The following is a 14,683-nucleotide window of genomic DNA, read 5'->3' on the forward strand; positions in this document are numbered from 1 at the left end:
ATGTAATTGATGTAGCCCAAAAGAAGCCAGGCATGGTCTCTTCCCTCATGAAAGTTGCAGTCTATGAAACGCTGTCTATATGCAGTAGTTTCTAATAATAAACTGTTGCGAGCACATGTTGTTCATTTGGTCTGATTTATATGTAATTTTCAAGGGGAAAAGTTTGGTTAAAAGATAAGCATTCCATATTTTAAATGTGCACAACTGTTTAATATCTTTGTATAAATACATTACTCAAGCCACATTTCTATAAGCCTAATAAAATGGAATTTTTTTTTTTTTTTTAGACGGAGTCTTGCTCTGTCGCCCAGGCTGGCGTGCAGTGGCACGATCTCAGCTCACTGCATGCTCTGCCTCCCGGGCTCACGCCATTCTCCTTCCTCAGCCTCCCGAGTAGCTGGGACTACAGGCGCCCGCCACCATGCCCGGCTAATTTTTTGTATTTTTAGTAGAGACGGGGTTTCACCGTGTTAGCCAGGATGGTCTTGATCTCCTGACCTCGTGATCCACCCGCCTCGGCCTCCCAAAGTGCTGGGATTACAGGCTTGAGCCACTGCGCCCGGCCATAAAATGGAAAATTGTGGCAATTCAGTGGCTTACTTCCAGTTTATCTGATTTTTTGTTCAGCGAACAAAATTTTTGTTTAGTGAAATGATGAATATAATTGCTGTAATTCTCCACTTTAACTGAGTGAAATAGCTACTAACGTAATTATTTTCTGTGTTAGAAAGCTGATTTTAAGTGTCTTCACAAGAATCGACTTCCTACTTGATCTAATACTTCTGGGAATTTAAAAATAATATAATGTGGCACATCATTTGACACTATTTTTTGTACTAGTTTCAGCCTACAAAGTGAGTTCTTAAAAATTCTTGCTAATTTAAAAGTTTCCTGGTTTCAGTAATAATGCTTGAGACTTAATCAACATTTTTAATTTCCCCATGATATTAAAATTACATATTCATTTATAGTTTATATGTATTTGTTTTTCCTATCAAAACTTAGTACTCTATGTTTCATATGAAGGCATATATTCTGTGTACTAAAGCCATTTTCAGCTATGCCTTCTATTTTTAAGAAATCACAATTTTTTGTCCTTTTGTGTATTGTTAAATGCATACATGTGACTAGAAAAATCCCAAACATTATTGCTAAGAATTTATGTTCATATTTTAATAAATAATATCTAAAATGTAAGAACTCAGTATCAATATTTCTCTTACCATTTTATAAAGATGAATGTCTGTTTTTATTCTTGCTGTCTTGTTCAGTAACATTTTCAAGGGATCAGCCGTGTGTATGTATAGCATGAGTGATGTGAGAAGGGTGTTCCTTGGTCCATATGCCCACAGGGATGGACCCAACTATCAATGGGTGCCTTATCAAGGAAGAGTCCCCTATCCACGGCCGGGAACTGTAAGTAGCTTAGGAGTTTAAAATATGAAATGAATATATTTCTGTCAAAGGTCAAAAAACAATGCAGCTACAGATATTAAATGTATCCCGTAATGTAGAAAAAAGATTTGAAGACTACAAATTAAAGCAAGACAAAGATTTTCCATGATTGAATGAAATCCCACATTTAAAAACATGTTCTTTACAGATGTCAGTGCTTAAATTCAGTATAAGATATAAATCTAAAATTATTAAATCTTATTTTAATTTTTGATCACATACTTCTAAATTTTTGCAAACTATTTTTACATGGTAGTAGAGAAGTGCAGAAATAATTTTCAATCTCATGAAAATACATTTTATTGTGTCTTCCAGGTTTTTACATAAGCATTTGATATTTCTATAACCTTAATTTTATAATTTACATACAAAACAAGAAATACAATCTTACATTCCTTAACTGTTATATTGTATTATTGTGTATGTATATACACATACATAGACATATATATGTGTATTTATATATACTCCTCCCATTTCAAAACACATTCATTTTGTTTCTCATGAATTATTAATATTTTTCAAGCTAGTGGCAAAGACAATTGATTTCTCATTCTAAGCTTCTTATAAGATCAAGAGTCCCTCATAATTACATTTTAGCTCCCAAGCTTTTACATTAAATGGTAGAAATTATTTAAGTGTAAGACTAAAAGCAAGAGATTGGAGATATTGTACTCTATAAATGCTTGCACTGCATCAATAAATATAGTGAAAGGAGACGGTGAAATCTTAATTTGTCATTTTTGTTGTATTGTCTTACATACAGTGTTTACATCCAGAGGTGAGGTTATGCCAGTGCAAAACCACGCATCTTTCTGGCTGCTGGGGCCATTATCTCTTCTGCTTGGTCATGATGTGCATTCTGATTGGTCACTTTTTGTGCAATGCAGGTTACTGAACACTTTGAATAACACTTTTCCTTAACTCTGGGATTATTTTATGTATTACGTATCTCAATGGTACTTTTTTAGCATTATGTTAGAAACAAAACAATAAAGAATAGTTTATCTTGTTTTTCAGTTTGAAAAGAGAGTTTGTATTTTAGCATGATGCCATAGTAAAAAATTAAATGTATTCAATAAAATTATTCTGAGCGTCTCTAATCCAAAGATTAATTGCATTTAGTTGTGGTATATTCATTCATTATGTCAAATACTTCACTTATTTTACTAATAACACTCATGCTTGTGGCACTAATAGAGGCACCAAACTTCTCCAGTTCACTGAATTCATTACATGCATTTGTAATTTTGCCTAAGAATTAGTGACATAACTAAATCTCACTGAGAATTAAGATATATTTGGGAAATATATACTATATATTGCACTACTCTTTTCCTTTATTTTATTTTTGAGACAGATTCTTGTTCTATTGCTTAGGCTGCAGTGCAGTGGCATGATCTCAGTTCACTGCAAACTCCACCTCCCAGGTTCAAGCAATTCTCCTGCCTCAGCCACCCAAGTAGCTGGGACTACAGGCATGCACCATCACGCCCAGCTAATTTTTGTATTTTTAGTAGAGATGGGGTTTCACCTTGTTGGCCCAGGGTGGTCTGGAACTCCTGGCCTCAAGTGATCTACCCACATCGGCCTCTCAAAGTGCTAGGTTTAGAGGTGTGAGCTACCATACCTGGCCTGCACTACTATTTTAAGTAGAACCATTGAGGCCATGTGTTATTATATAATTTATAATTACGTTTATTAGATTTTAATCAAAAGATAATCTTCTCTTGATCTTAATAGTGTCCCAGCAAAACATTTGGTGGTTTTGACTCTACAAAGGACCTTCCTGATGATGTTATAACCTTTGCAAGAAGTCATCCAGCCATGTACAATCCAGTGTTTCCTATGAACAATCGCCCGATAGTGATCAAAACAGATGTAAATTATCAATTTACACAAATTGTCGTAGACCGAGTGGATGCAGAAGATGGACAGTATGATGTTATGTTTATCGGAACAGGTAAATTTTTTAATTTCAGCTGTAAACTTTTTTCCAGAACACTATGTTTAACTGATTAAGTAAAGTTGATCTTTGAACATCTCAGGGGTTGGGATGCCAACCCTCTGTGCAATTGAAAATCCACATATAACTTTTGATTTCCCCAAAACTTAACTACTAATAGCCTACTGTTGACTGGAAGCCTTACCTATAAGATAAACAGTTGATTAGCTTCATATGTTGTATGCCATATGTATTAGATATTCTATTCCTACAATAAAACAAGCTAGAGAAAAGGAAGTGTTCTGAAAATTATAGGGAAGAGAAAATATATTTAATGTTCATTAAGTGGAACTGGATCACCCTTGTCTTCCTGTTGAGTAGGCTAAAGAGAAGGAAGAGTAAGAGTTGACATTGCTCTCCCAAGGGTGGTAGGAGCAGATGAAAATTTGTATATAAGTGGACCTACACAGTTCAAACCCATGTTGTTCAAGGATCAAATGTATACTAAGAACTGAGGCCAGTTTCTATAGTTACTTTCAAGGTATAATTCACCTTTAATAAATGACTAAATAACATGAATATTCTTCCATTACAAATTTATTATCTTTTCTGACAAATTGAGACATACTAACTTAAAATAAATTCCCTTTTCTGTGACAAGTAGATAAGTCTAATCAGGTAAAGCTAATGATTAGGTAAGCAATCAGTGTTTATAATTGCATCGTAACTTTTCTGGCCAGTGGCTTTTTAGAACAAAGATATATTACTCAAATCCTGCCTTAAATTCCCAAGACATTCAATAATAGTTCCAGAATATTAGTGCAAAATTATCTGAACTTTAAAATTACAATAAGGTGAACATCATCTAGTAAATAAATGTTAGCAATAAAATTTTTTCAGTGTTTTTTTCATACAATGAAAAGAAAAAAAATTCATTAGAAAAACAACATAATTGATTCAAGTAATTCTTAGACACATGTCTATGGACATTTAACAATTCACTTTTACTAATTCCATAATTAGAAACAGACTTTTTCAGGTATATTTTCAGAATGAATTCCATTGTTATTATGATATATTATTTTATTTTTTCCCAGCTCTTTTTAATAGTAATATTATTTTTGAAAGTCCCAGTTACAAATCTAATACTTGCTACTTAGGGTCAGATTCCAAGGTAATAAATTTCTAGTCTCCATTAACGCTCTTAACTGACATAAATCAATGGGAAACAGAGTGAGTGCTCCACTGAAACCTTGTATAATAACATTTATTTTCCCTTAGTGAGAAACAGAAAAAAAAATTGCATTAACTACAGGAGAATGGCAACCATATAGTAACTGCTTTAAAGACTTAAAGTTTTATAACAAAATTGTGAAATACTTATGTTATCAGGTGTAACAGTGTCAGGTTCTGAGTAATATATTAAAGTCTACTTTTATGAGTGAGAAAGTTTCTCTACCAAATAAAAGAATCCCAAGCAGACCCAGGGTTTCATAAAAGTCAGTGAATTGCAAGTATCAATTTCTGGTTATAAATATCCTTAGAACATATAAGAAATAGTATTTCTCTCGGATAAATATTAGTTTATCATTTAACATCAAATTATAATTGAATTTCTTTGCAGAGGAATTAAGTTTGTTCAGTCATGTCACACTTGCCTTTTTCTTCACCTCTGGCTTAAATGTATTGAGAAGTCTCTCACTCACTGTCAAAGTGACAAAGCTTGTTTCTGGGTATTTGACCAAATAAACTTAATCATGAGCTTTTAATTCCTCTTGGACGCAATCTGTCTTTAAAGGCACCAATTTCATGAGTGTGTTGAATGTCTGATGATGTGGATGGCTATCGGTCAGTACAGACCAGGGTCATCTGTCAGCAAAGTAAACTGATTACAGTAAATTTATCTTTTAACTAAGTTGCACATCATAGTATATTGATCCTAGTTGAGTAATCTGATTCAATTTGTGTGAAATTGTTTGAAATACTACTCAGTAAAACTTGATCTGGAAAAGAGATAAAGTTGTGTTTGGGTACAGGAGACATGGATCAGAAGCACTGAGTAGATTAACCTAATTTACCTTTAATCTTTAGTGTTATGAGTAGTCTAAGGTCCTGTAAATACAGAAGGATCTTCTTAAAAGTGTACTTTTTTTGGTTTAACTTTACAAGGGATAAATTAGCAACCTTTCTTGATCTCATATAACATATCATGTTGGTTCTCCAAAAACAGTTATCGATGAATTATTTTTCTTATATAATTTATTCTTTGTTGACAAGATTTTCTTCACAATAACTTTGTTGAACTTGATTAAAAGGAACCAATTGAGGTTAACTAGATTTGATCAAGTTTAGTCAGAACTAGAAGGTTGAAGAGTAAAATTTTTGAATTTAATAAGCTCCTGTTCCTCATTCCATCAAGGAATAGGAACATATCGGTAATACTGGAAAATTAATAACTTTTAAGCCCAACTTAGAGTAAGAGTGACAACTCTTGTCATTAAAACAAGTTGTCTCTTTTAACAATGCAAATTAGAAAAACAAGTAAGGTTTGAAATCTCTATAAAATGTATTCAATATTTTTATGATTTTGGCTTCTGAATGTTAAATTTCCTTAATGCTCTAAAATGGATTAACCAAAGTGTGCATTTTTTTAAAACCACAGTAATAAGTAATCCTAGGTGTTTACTTGGAGAGATTGGGTTATTGTCATTCATCACATAATGGCCATTGAGCCATCATTAGGAACTTCTAAGTACTAAAGACTTTTAGATGACAAGAAGAGCAGCCAGGGCTCTGAAGCTCTGACTACTTCCCTTGCTTGACAACATTCCTTGCATTTTTCATTTATATTTAGTCTTCATAGTAGTACCCTGATTTTGTAATAAAAGTGGAAGAACCTGTCATGACAAACTGACAGTATTTTTAGGTTTTGTTTCTGAGACACCAGGCAATTAAGGAGATATTTTTAGAAATAATGAAAAGAATTGATCCAACCCAGGCAATCTCTGTAATAATTATTATGTTTTTAAAAATGTATGCAGTCTCATGATAAAATCTTCTTCAAGGCTAAATATATTTCTAAAAATTCAATCTTTTATATTCCAAGGTTGTCTTTATAGTTTACCTTTATACTTTGTCTAATTGCATGAAATGCATTTGAATATATATTTTACTTGTGTTTTGACCAAAAAATGAATTAAAAGGAAGACTGATATCAAAGTTTCTTTGTCTGACAAATACATATTTCATTCATTAACACTAAACTCTGTTCATATCTACTTAACTTGTAGTCTTCTCCCCACTTTCTTTCAAAGATGTTGGGACCGTTCTTAAAGTAGTTTCAATTCCTAAGGAGACTTGGTATGATTTAGAAGAGGTTCTGCTGGAAGAAATGACAGTTTTTCAGGTGAGTGCTGCTTAATTTCAAGTGTCAACAAGTTCAGTTGTACGTCTTTCCCCCAGGACAGCTGCACACTGAACTTGGTATGGACAAGTAGTCTAGCATACATACCCTTCTAATTAGCTTGTCAATTAGAAAGCCAGACACTAGTCAAAATAAACCTTGAAACTTTCAATGCTAGTTAAATCTAAAGATGTAAAGAAATATATTTTTGGCTCATATTTTGTTTTCTCAATGATAAAATATATTATTTACATTTTATATTATCTATGTAAGTTACCTCAATGAACAAACTCTTCCCCACTCCTAAAATCTATTTTACACATGATAGTATAACTGAAATGATACGTAACTTCCATGAATGTACTAAAGGAAATATATTCAGAATGACAGAATAGTGAAGACATTTCAGTCCATTTTTAGCTTAGGTATGAATTATTTTATATTTTCTTAAAGAAATCATTTGTTAGCTAAAGAAAATTTGAGAGGTTTATATCACTGACAGTAAATTTGTTATAGATTCCTAGTCTACATGTTTAAGAAATGTACATATATTTGTCCCTTTATCTTGAATCACAGATGGCCTGGGGGGGTTTGTATAGGGTTGGCGGAATGGGGGTACGGGTGAGAGGTGGGTTGGGTGAAAGCAGCAGGACATGGGGTGAAGGGAAAGAGGAGAACTAAAGTAGTCTTACATATGCCACATGTCTGTTGTTCCTTTTGGGAAGTCAGCTAATAGAAATAGTTTAAATTGAAGCACACCTTGAAATGATGAATGACATATGACAGAAAAATACATGCCTGAAAATGTGTTATTTGAATTTTTTGATAAAAGAATAGAGCAAACATCTATTGAGACATTTATAACTGCAAAAAAAATGTGTATTAGAAGAAGTGGGTAGACAGAAAAATGAGAAAATATTGCATCTTGTCTGACAACTTCAAGTGATCTCATTTAGTCTTCAGGAGTCTGTGGTAGTTTACCTATAAAATGAATGGGCTGGATTCAAATTTTCAGTTGATTCAATATTTTAATGGTAAGTAGTTTTCCCAAGATGTCTTACCCCCACAATTTCATACCTATATACAATAAGTTATTCCTCACTCTTCAGTAGTATTTTAAAGAAAAAATGAGGTATAATATGGAAAGCTCCTAATATATATTCATTCAATAGGCATTATAATTAACATTGAAACATACAACTGGTGAATTGTAGCATAGATGTTTTGTGATAACAAACTACACAATGTTCTACTGGAAAGGGTTTAGACTCTACAGTCATATCTACATGATAAATCCATTTGGAACACTTAGACCATCCTTCTGAGCTCCACCATCAGTAAAACAATGAGCGTAATACCTATTTCACCAGGACACTGGAAGAATTAGAAACACTATAGGTAATGCCTCAAAGACAGTAACAGGTACTTAGCTCAAAATGTCATTGTTAATATAATTTTATTATTTTAGTTTAGCTAAACTAAAAATGAGCTACATTCCCAGTAGCCTTTCCTACTAATCCTTGGTTTAAGTGTTCAAAATAATAAAATAATCATAATTCTATTATGATTTTAAAAATCAGGCACATTAGTCTTATTTGTTTATAATAATTTGTATGCTAAAGTATCAATGTGTTCTAATTTATCAGTCTGGTATAGAATGATGACTAATCCTTATCAATCACCATGTCCCATAGATTACCCCAATGAACAAACACATTGGTACTTTATCTTAGAAATTAAAAACAACAACAGCTAACAACTATCCAAATGGACTCTGTTGGCCACTATAGAGTATGTTTAGATTTAGAAAACTATACGGGCACTCAGGGGTGGATATATAAATTGCTGTCTTGTCTTTATTGTTATGTCTCCAAAACCTAAAATGTCTTTTAAACCAACATATATTAAATGACTGAATGCATTAGTATTGATGAAAACATGAAATACAAGAAATTAAAGAATTTAAGGCCTTCCTCAAGGAGACCATGCTTAAAGTGAGGTGCCCAAGTATGAGAAAGATAACCTAGGAACAGTCACAAGTTATCATCCTGATTCTGCACCATATTATTCTCCAGTAGAGAACCTTTATTTATCTGGAGAATAATTTTGCCACTACTGTTGCAAATGAAGTTACAGGAGACACTAAAATATTGTTATCTTAAGAATTTCTAATTTCCAGAATCTCTTACTTTTGCATTTGTCATGGTTCCTTTGCATATTACCTTTCAGTTATAATACATTTTTAAAACAGGGTTCATTAACTAATTTCCACTGTAAATAAATGTATATTAGTAGATATGATAGTCCTGGCACAATGCTAAATTCTGGTGATACAGAGATGAACACTATAAAAATGGTCTGTGACTTCATGCAGCTCGAAGACTCTGATGTGTTATCCATCTCAGTTTCTAGAACTTAATTTTCTACCTATTAATACATTCTACATTTTATTTTGTAGAATTGTATCATATCACGACATTGTAAAAATAAGGTTCTTTTTTATTATTTAATTATTTTCTGATATTATGAATTAGAATGTGCATAATTTTGCATTGATATTGTGCTTTCGTGAATTTTTATTATTTATATCTCCAGGGATTTTAAGTTTATATTTCACATCTTAGCTATGTTGTTTAGTACATTAACAAGAATTTTAATTTAAAAAGATGTTAATTTAAACTGACCTACTAAATGACTTTTAACAAAATTATGAGACTTTGGAAACCAACAATCTTGCAAGTATAGTCATGCGCTGCATAACAACATTATGGACAAGAATAAATCCCACATATGACAGTGGTCCCATAAGATTATAATGGGCCTAAAATTTCCTATTGCCTAACATTTTCAATACTTTACTTTCTGTTGTTATTTTACATTGTATTTCTTCTACTTACAAAAAATTGCTTATAAAACATCCTCTGGCAGATCCTTCAGGAGGTATTCCAGAAGGTAGCATTGTTATCGTAGGAGATCATGTGTTATCTCCTATAATATAGAGATATCAAATATACGTGCTATTGACCCTGAAGTCCTTCCAGTAGGACAAGATATGGAGGTGAAAGACACAGATACTGATGATCCTTACCCTGTGTAGGCCTAGGCTAGTGTATGTGTTTGTGTCTTCATTTTTAACAAAAGGAGTTTAAAAAGTAAAATAATAATAACAAATTTTAAAAATAACAATAATTTATAGAACAAGAATGTAAGGAAAGAAAACATGTTGGGACAGATGTACAATATGTGTTTTAAGCTAAGTGTTTTTACAAAAGCATCAAAAAGTTTTAAAAATTCAATAGTTTATGTTGTAAAATATTTACAGAAAGCTAACATTAATGTATTACTGAAGAAAGAAAAATACTTTAAAAAAATTTAGTGTAGCCAAAGTGTATGGTGACTATAAAGTCTGCAGTAGTGTATAGCAATGTCCTAGGCCTCCACATTCACTCACCACTTACTGACTGACTTGGCCAAAGCAACTGCCAGTCCTGCAAGCTCCATTCATGATAAATGCCCTACACAGGTGTACCATTTAAAAATCTTTTCTACCATACTTTTATTGTACCTTTTCTATGTTTAGATACGTTTAGATACACAAATACTTACTATTGTGTTATGATTGCCTAAAATATTCAGTACAGTAGCATGCTATACAGGTTCGTATCCTAGGAGCAACAGACTGTATCATCTAGCCTAGGTAGTAGGTAAGTGTACTTTATGATTTTTTGCACAATGACAAAATCACATAATGATGTATTTCTCAGAATGTATCTCTGTCATCAACCCATACATGATGGTACGAGTACTTAATATCTATTAGATTTTTTTTTTGGCATTTTGCAGTTACCAGAGAAATACATAACCAACTTATACCTGTGATAGCTATTAGATGACATCTGTGTAGCAGTTAAGATATTGAGCAGTGGCTCACACCTGTAATTCCAGCACTTTGGGAGGCCGAGGCGTGCAAATCACGAGGTCAGGAGTTCGAGACCAGCCTGGCCAAAATGGTGAAACCCCGTCTCTACTAAAAATGCAAAAAATTACCTGGGTGTAGTGGCAGGTGCCTGTAATCCCAGCTCCTCAGGAAACTAAGGCACAATAATCGCTTGAATCCAGGAGATGGAGGTTGCAGTGAGCCAAGATGATGCCACTGCACTCCAGCCCTGGTGATGGAGATTCCATCTCCAAAAAAAAAAAAAAAAAAAAAAAAGAAAAAGCAAAAGAAAAAGTTTCATTATCAATCTGTAACAATTAAATGTAAATAAATAATATTGTGCTGGCATGGAAATGCTTGTTTAGGACTTTACAATTTTGGAAAAAGATTGTTTGTGCATGAACAATATTCCTTTGATAGAAAACTATTTCAGTTCTCTTCCATATTCTCTGCTATGCATTATTGTCATTATTATTTCTTTGGCACTCAAGTAGACAAAACATATTTGGGCAGAGTTTAGAGAAATATTTACTTTCAACATTCTATTCTACCAGGCAAAGTTCATACATATATTGTGGTCTAGCAATTGGAATATTTCACTGTCAAACTTTGTTTAATTTTACAGTGGGAAGGAAAAAAAAACCCACAACACATTAAAGCCATAGCTATATACAGTGAAATAAGCAGAGAAATTTTACAGTTTCTTTGTTTCTATTCGAGCCATGTAAGTCAATCCATTTAAAATAAAATACTATAAAAAAGGTCAGGGATAGTTTGACAAGGAAATAGAAAAGGTAAAGATTTAGGGTCATGGTAGTATCTGATATTCTTGGATTTTATTAAAGACATTTAATGTTACCCAACCAATTAATTTTACCATATTATCATCTTCATGAGGCCATGTTCATTATGTGTCCTTGACAGAATGAATAACCAAACCTCATATAAATACATGAATTAAAACCAGTGCTACACCCATTTCTATCTTGAGGTTGGTTTCAGGAAAACACCCTAACTAATCATACACATTCCAGTGGTTTCAGTTACATCCAATATACTTTTATTTGGGGTGAAATCAAATCTCGATCAGAGTATAGAAAGAAAAATATTCCTTAGTAATACAAATTTTCATTTTAGAGTAAAATTTTTAATAGGTAATAAGAGGTGAAATAAAACTGGCATTGGTATAGGACTCTAGAAATGACTTTGATTTGCTATAAAATACCCCAAATTTGACATTAAAGTACTAAGAAACAAGCCTAATTCCAAAAAGGATTTGCAATCATAAACCTGAACTTCAATTGTATTTATTATGTGATTCTGAACACGTTAGTTAAAGTCAATTGAGCCTCAATTTCTTCTTCTCACAGTAAAGACTGTGATTATAAATACTTTTAAAAAGTGTTTTGTTTTAAAATTAAGATTACTAGTAAAGGCTGGGCGCGGTGGCTCATGCCTCTAATCCCAGCACTTTGGGAGACCCAGGTGGGTGGATCACGAAGTCAGGAGTTTGAGACCAGCCTGACCAACATGGTGAAACCCCCTTTCTACTAAAAATACAAAAATTAGCCTGGCGTGGTGGCGCATGCCTGTAATCCCAGCTACTCAGGAGGCTGAGGCAGGAGAATCGCTTGAACCTGGGAGGTGGAGGTTTCAGTGAGGTGAGATCACACCACTGCACTCCAGCCTGGGTGACAGAGGGAGACTCCATCTCAAAAAAAAAAAAAAAAAAAGATTACTAGTAAATGGTAGCTGTTGTTAACTAGTTATACAAATGAAAATCTCTTTTAAAAATGCTTGAAAATTCCATACATATACCTTGTTTTATAAAAATACTCAGAAGATATAAAAGCCTAACTTATGCTGATTTTTATTTTAACTAGTCAGTTTGGGATTTTCTTTCCAGTACAATCAAAGAGGGTTTAGTTTTGAGACTGAAATGCTACAACAAGTTGCAGTGCTCTTAGGACTGTGGGCTTTATTTATAGTTCTATTGAATGTAAGGAATTGCAAGGCAGTTACGTTGATAACACATGCATTTTAAACCCAATTTATGCAATATTCCATGAACAGCTAAGCAGACAAATGAAAGAGTTTAATTTTTGTTCAAATGAAAACATAATTGATACTTCCCTAACCTAGTCTATAAACTCATTCTAAAAACGTGTCCTTGTGTTTAGCATCCAATAGGCTATGTCAGAATCTCCTGGGATCAGCAGGTTGAAAAGCTTTGCAAGTGAGAAAGTTTAATAAGGACTAGTTTAAAATATCTGAAAAAAATTGTAAATTGGAACGTAGAAAGCCTTGAAAAGATGCTAAGTTTTAATTTTATTTTTACTCGAACACCAATTAAATGCAACTGAAACCAGTTTCATGAAAACATGCTTATGAAGCTATATCTGTTTTAAATGGAAGTCGTATTCACTACCTTCTATTTCTCAGAAAAAATCCCCATAGCTTATTTAAATGAATGTCATCTTAATATATTGTCTATTAATATTCAACCACAGGAAGCATATAGTACATCTTATTCCAAACTGTTATTAATTTCCTGGTCTAAATAATAAATAAATTTCCTTTAATTAATGGATTCTAGGATCTTAAGAATGTTAAAATCTTAATATGACACAGTGGAGTCTGTTATGTACTAGGGTTTCTTTTATGTTTCACCATTCATATATGAAATAATTTTTATCTACCTTATAGATATTTGTTTTTTTTGTATTATTAAGGAACATGAAATGTATAAATATTAATCAGCTTCATTTTTGAAAGTATTTAGAGCTGGCTAATTTCACTTCAATTACATTAGCTGTTAATCTTTCTCTGCCTAAAAAACACTTTCTTTGAATTTTGATTGTAAACTTTATATTATAAAAACCTTCATGAAATAAGCTCCTTAATAACCACATAACTATTTTTCATGTGAAATTGTTGGAATGAAAGAAGTATCTGTGGAAAATTTTCCTTACTCTTCTAAAATTTCTGTTTTGGTTATTGATTCCAATATTGTACAAACCTAAATACAGTCTTCAACTTTTTTTTTTAAAGCTGAATATCTGGGGGGCGGAGGCTGCAGTGAGCCGAGATCGCGCCACTGCACTCCAGCCTAGGCGACAGCGAGACTCCGTCTCAAAAAAAAAAAAAAAAAAGCCGAGTATCCATGACGTGTTGTGCCCTTAGTTTTTGAGATTTGCGGCTACTAAATTCTAAAGATTATATCTCTGCATAGAAAAAGTTGATAGACATTCTTTTCATCATAAGTGTCTTTATGATTGATAATTTTTGTGTAAAATTATTGTATTTAATAACTAATATAATTCATTTAAGCTATAAAAATTGGAAACTATGGAAAATCTCTAAATTATACCATTACATTAATGTACCTCCTAAATCATTTGTTTAATTTGTGTCTCAGGCAGATTGTCTTAAATTTGTTAAGAAAATCCTGTTCTCAGCTCAGCCATCAGGGTTCGAAGTAGAGATTTGCAGTTCTACAGCACATAGTAATTAAAACCACAAAAGTTGGGAGGCTGAGGTGGGCGGATCACGAGGTGAGGAGATAGAGACCATTCTGGCTAACACACGGTGAAACCCCATCTCTATTAAAAATACAAAAAAATTAGCCAGTCGTGGTGGCAGGCGCCTGTAGTCCCAGCTACTCGGGAGGCTGAGGCAGGAGAATGGCGTGAACCCGGGGGGCGGAGCTTGCAGTGAGCCGAGATCGCGCCACTGCACTCCAGCCTGGGCGACAGAGCGAGTCTCTATCTCAAAAAACAAACAAACAAACAACAACAACAAAAACACAAGAGCTTACTAGGGAAGAAAAATAGAATCCAAAGGAGAGTAGAAAGGAGTGGGCAAGGAACAGTAAATATGTTAGGAGTGACTGGAGGATGAGAAAACTGTGATAAAGGTCATTAAGGAATAATTAATAAAGAAT

The 14,683-nt window shown here is 33.1% G+C and overlaps 1 protein-coding gene across 10 annotated transcripts in view; it reads left to right on the forward strand.

Annotated features, from left to right (window-relative positions):
* Window positions 1–14,683, forward strand: part of SEMA3A (semaphorin 3A) — a 515,603-nt gene that overhangs the window by 471,115 nt on the left and 29,805 nt on the right. For all 10 annotated transcript variants that reach the window (XM_063667662.1, XM_063667661.1, XM_054495890.2 and 7 more), the window contains 3 exons: window positions 1,272–1,416; window positions 3,199–3,418; window positions 6,715–6,806. In XM_063667662.1, coding sequence (XP_063523732.1) covers window positions 1,272–1,416; window positions 3,199–3,418; window positions 6,715–6,806 — 457 coding nt within the window. The remainder of the gene's footprint in view (window positions 1–1,271; window positions 1,417–3,198; window positions 3,419–6,714; window positions 6,807–14,683) is intronic.

Source organism: Pongo pygmaeus, chromosome 6 (assembly GCF_028885625.2).
Source record: "Pongo pygmaeus isolate AG05252 chromosome 6, NHGRI_mPonPyg2-v2.0_pri, whole genome shotgun sequence".
Taxonomy (NCBI): domain Eukaryota; kingdom Metazoa; phylum Chordata; class Mammalia; order Primates; family Hominidae; genus Pongo; species Pongo pygmaeus.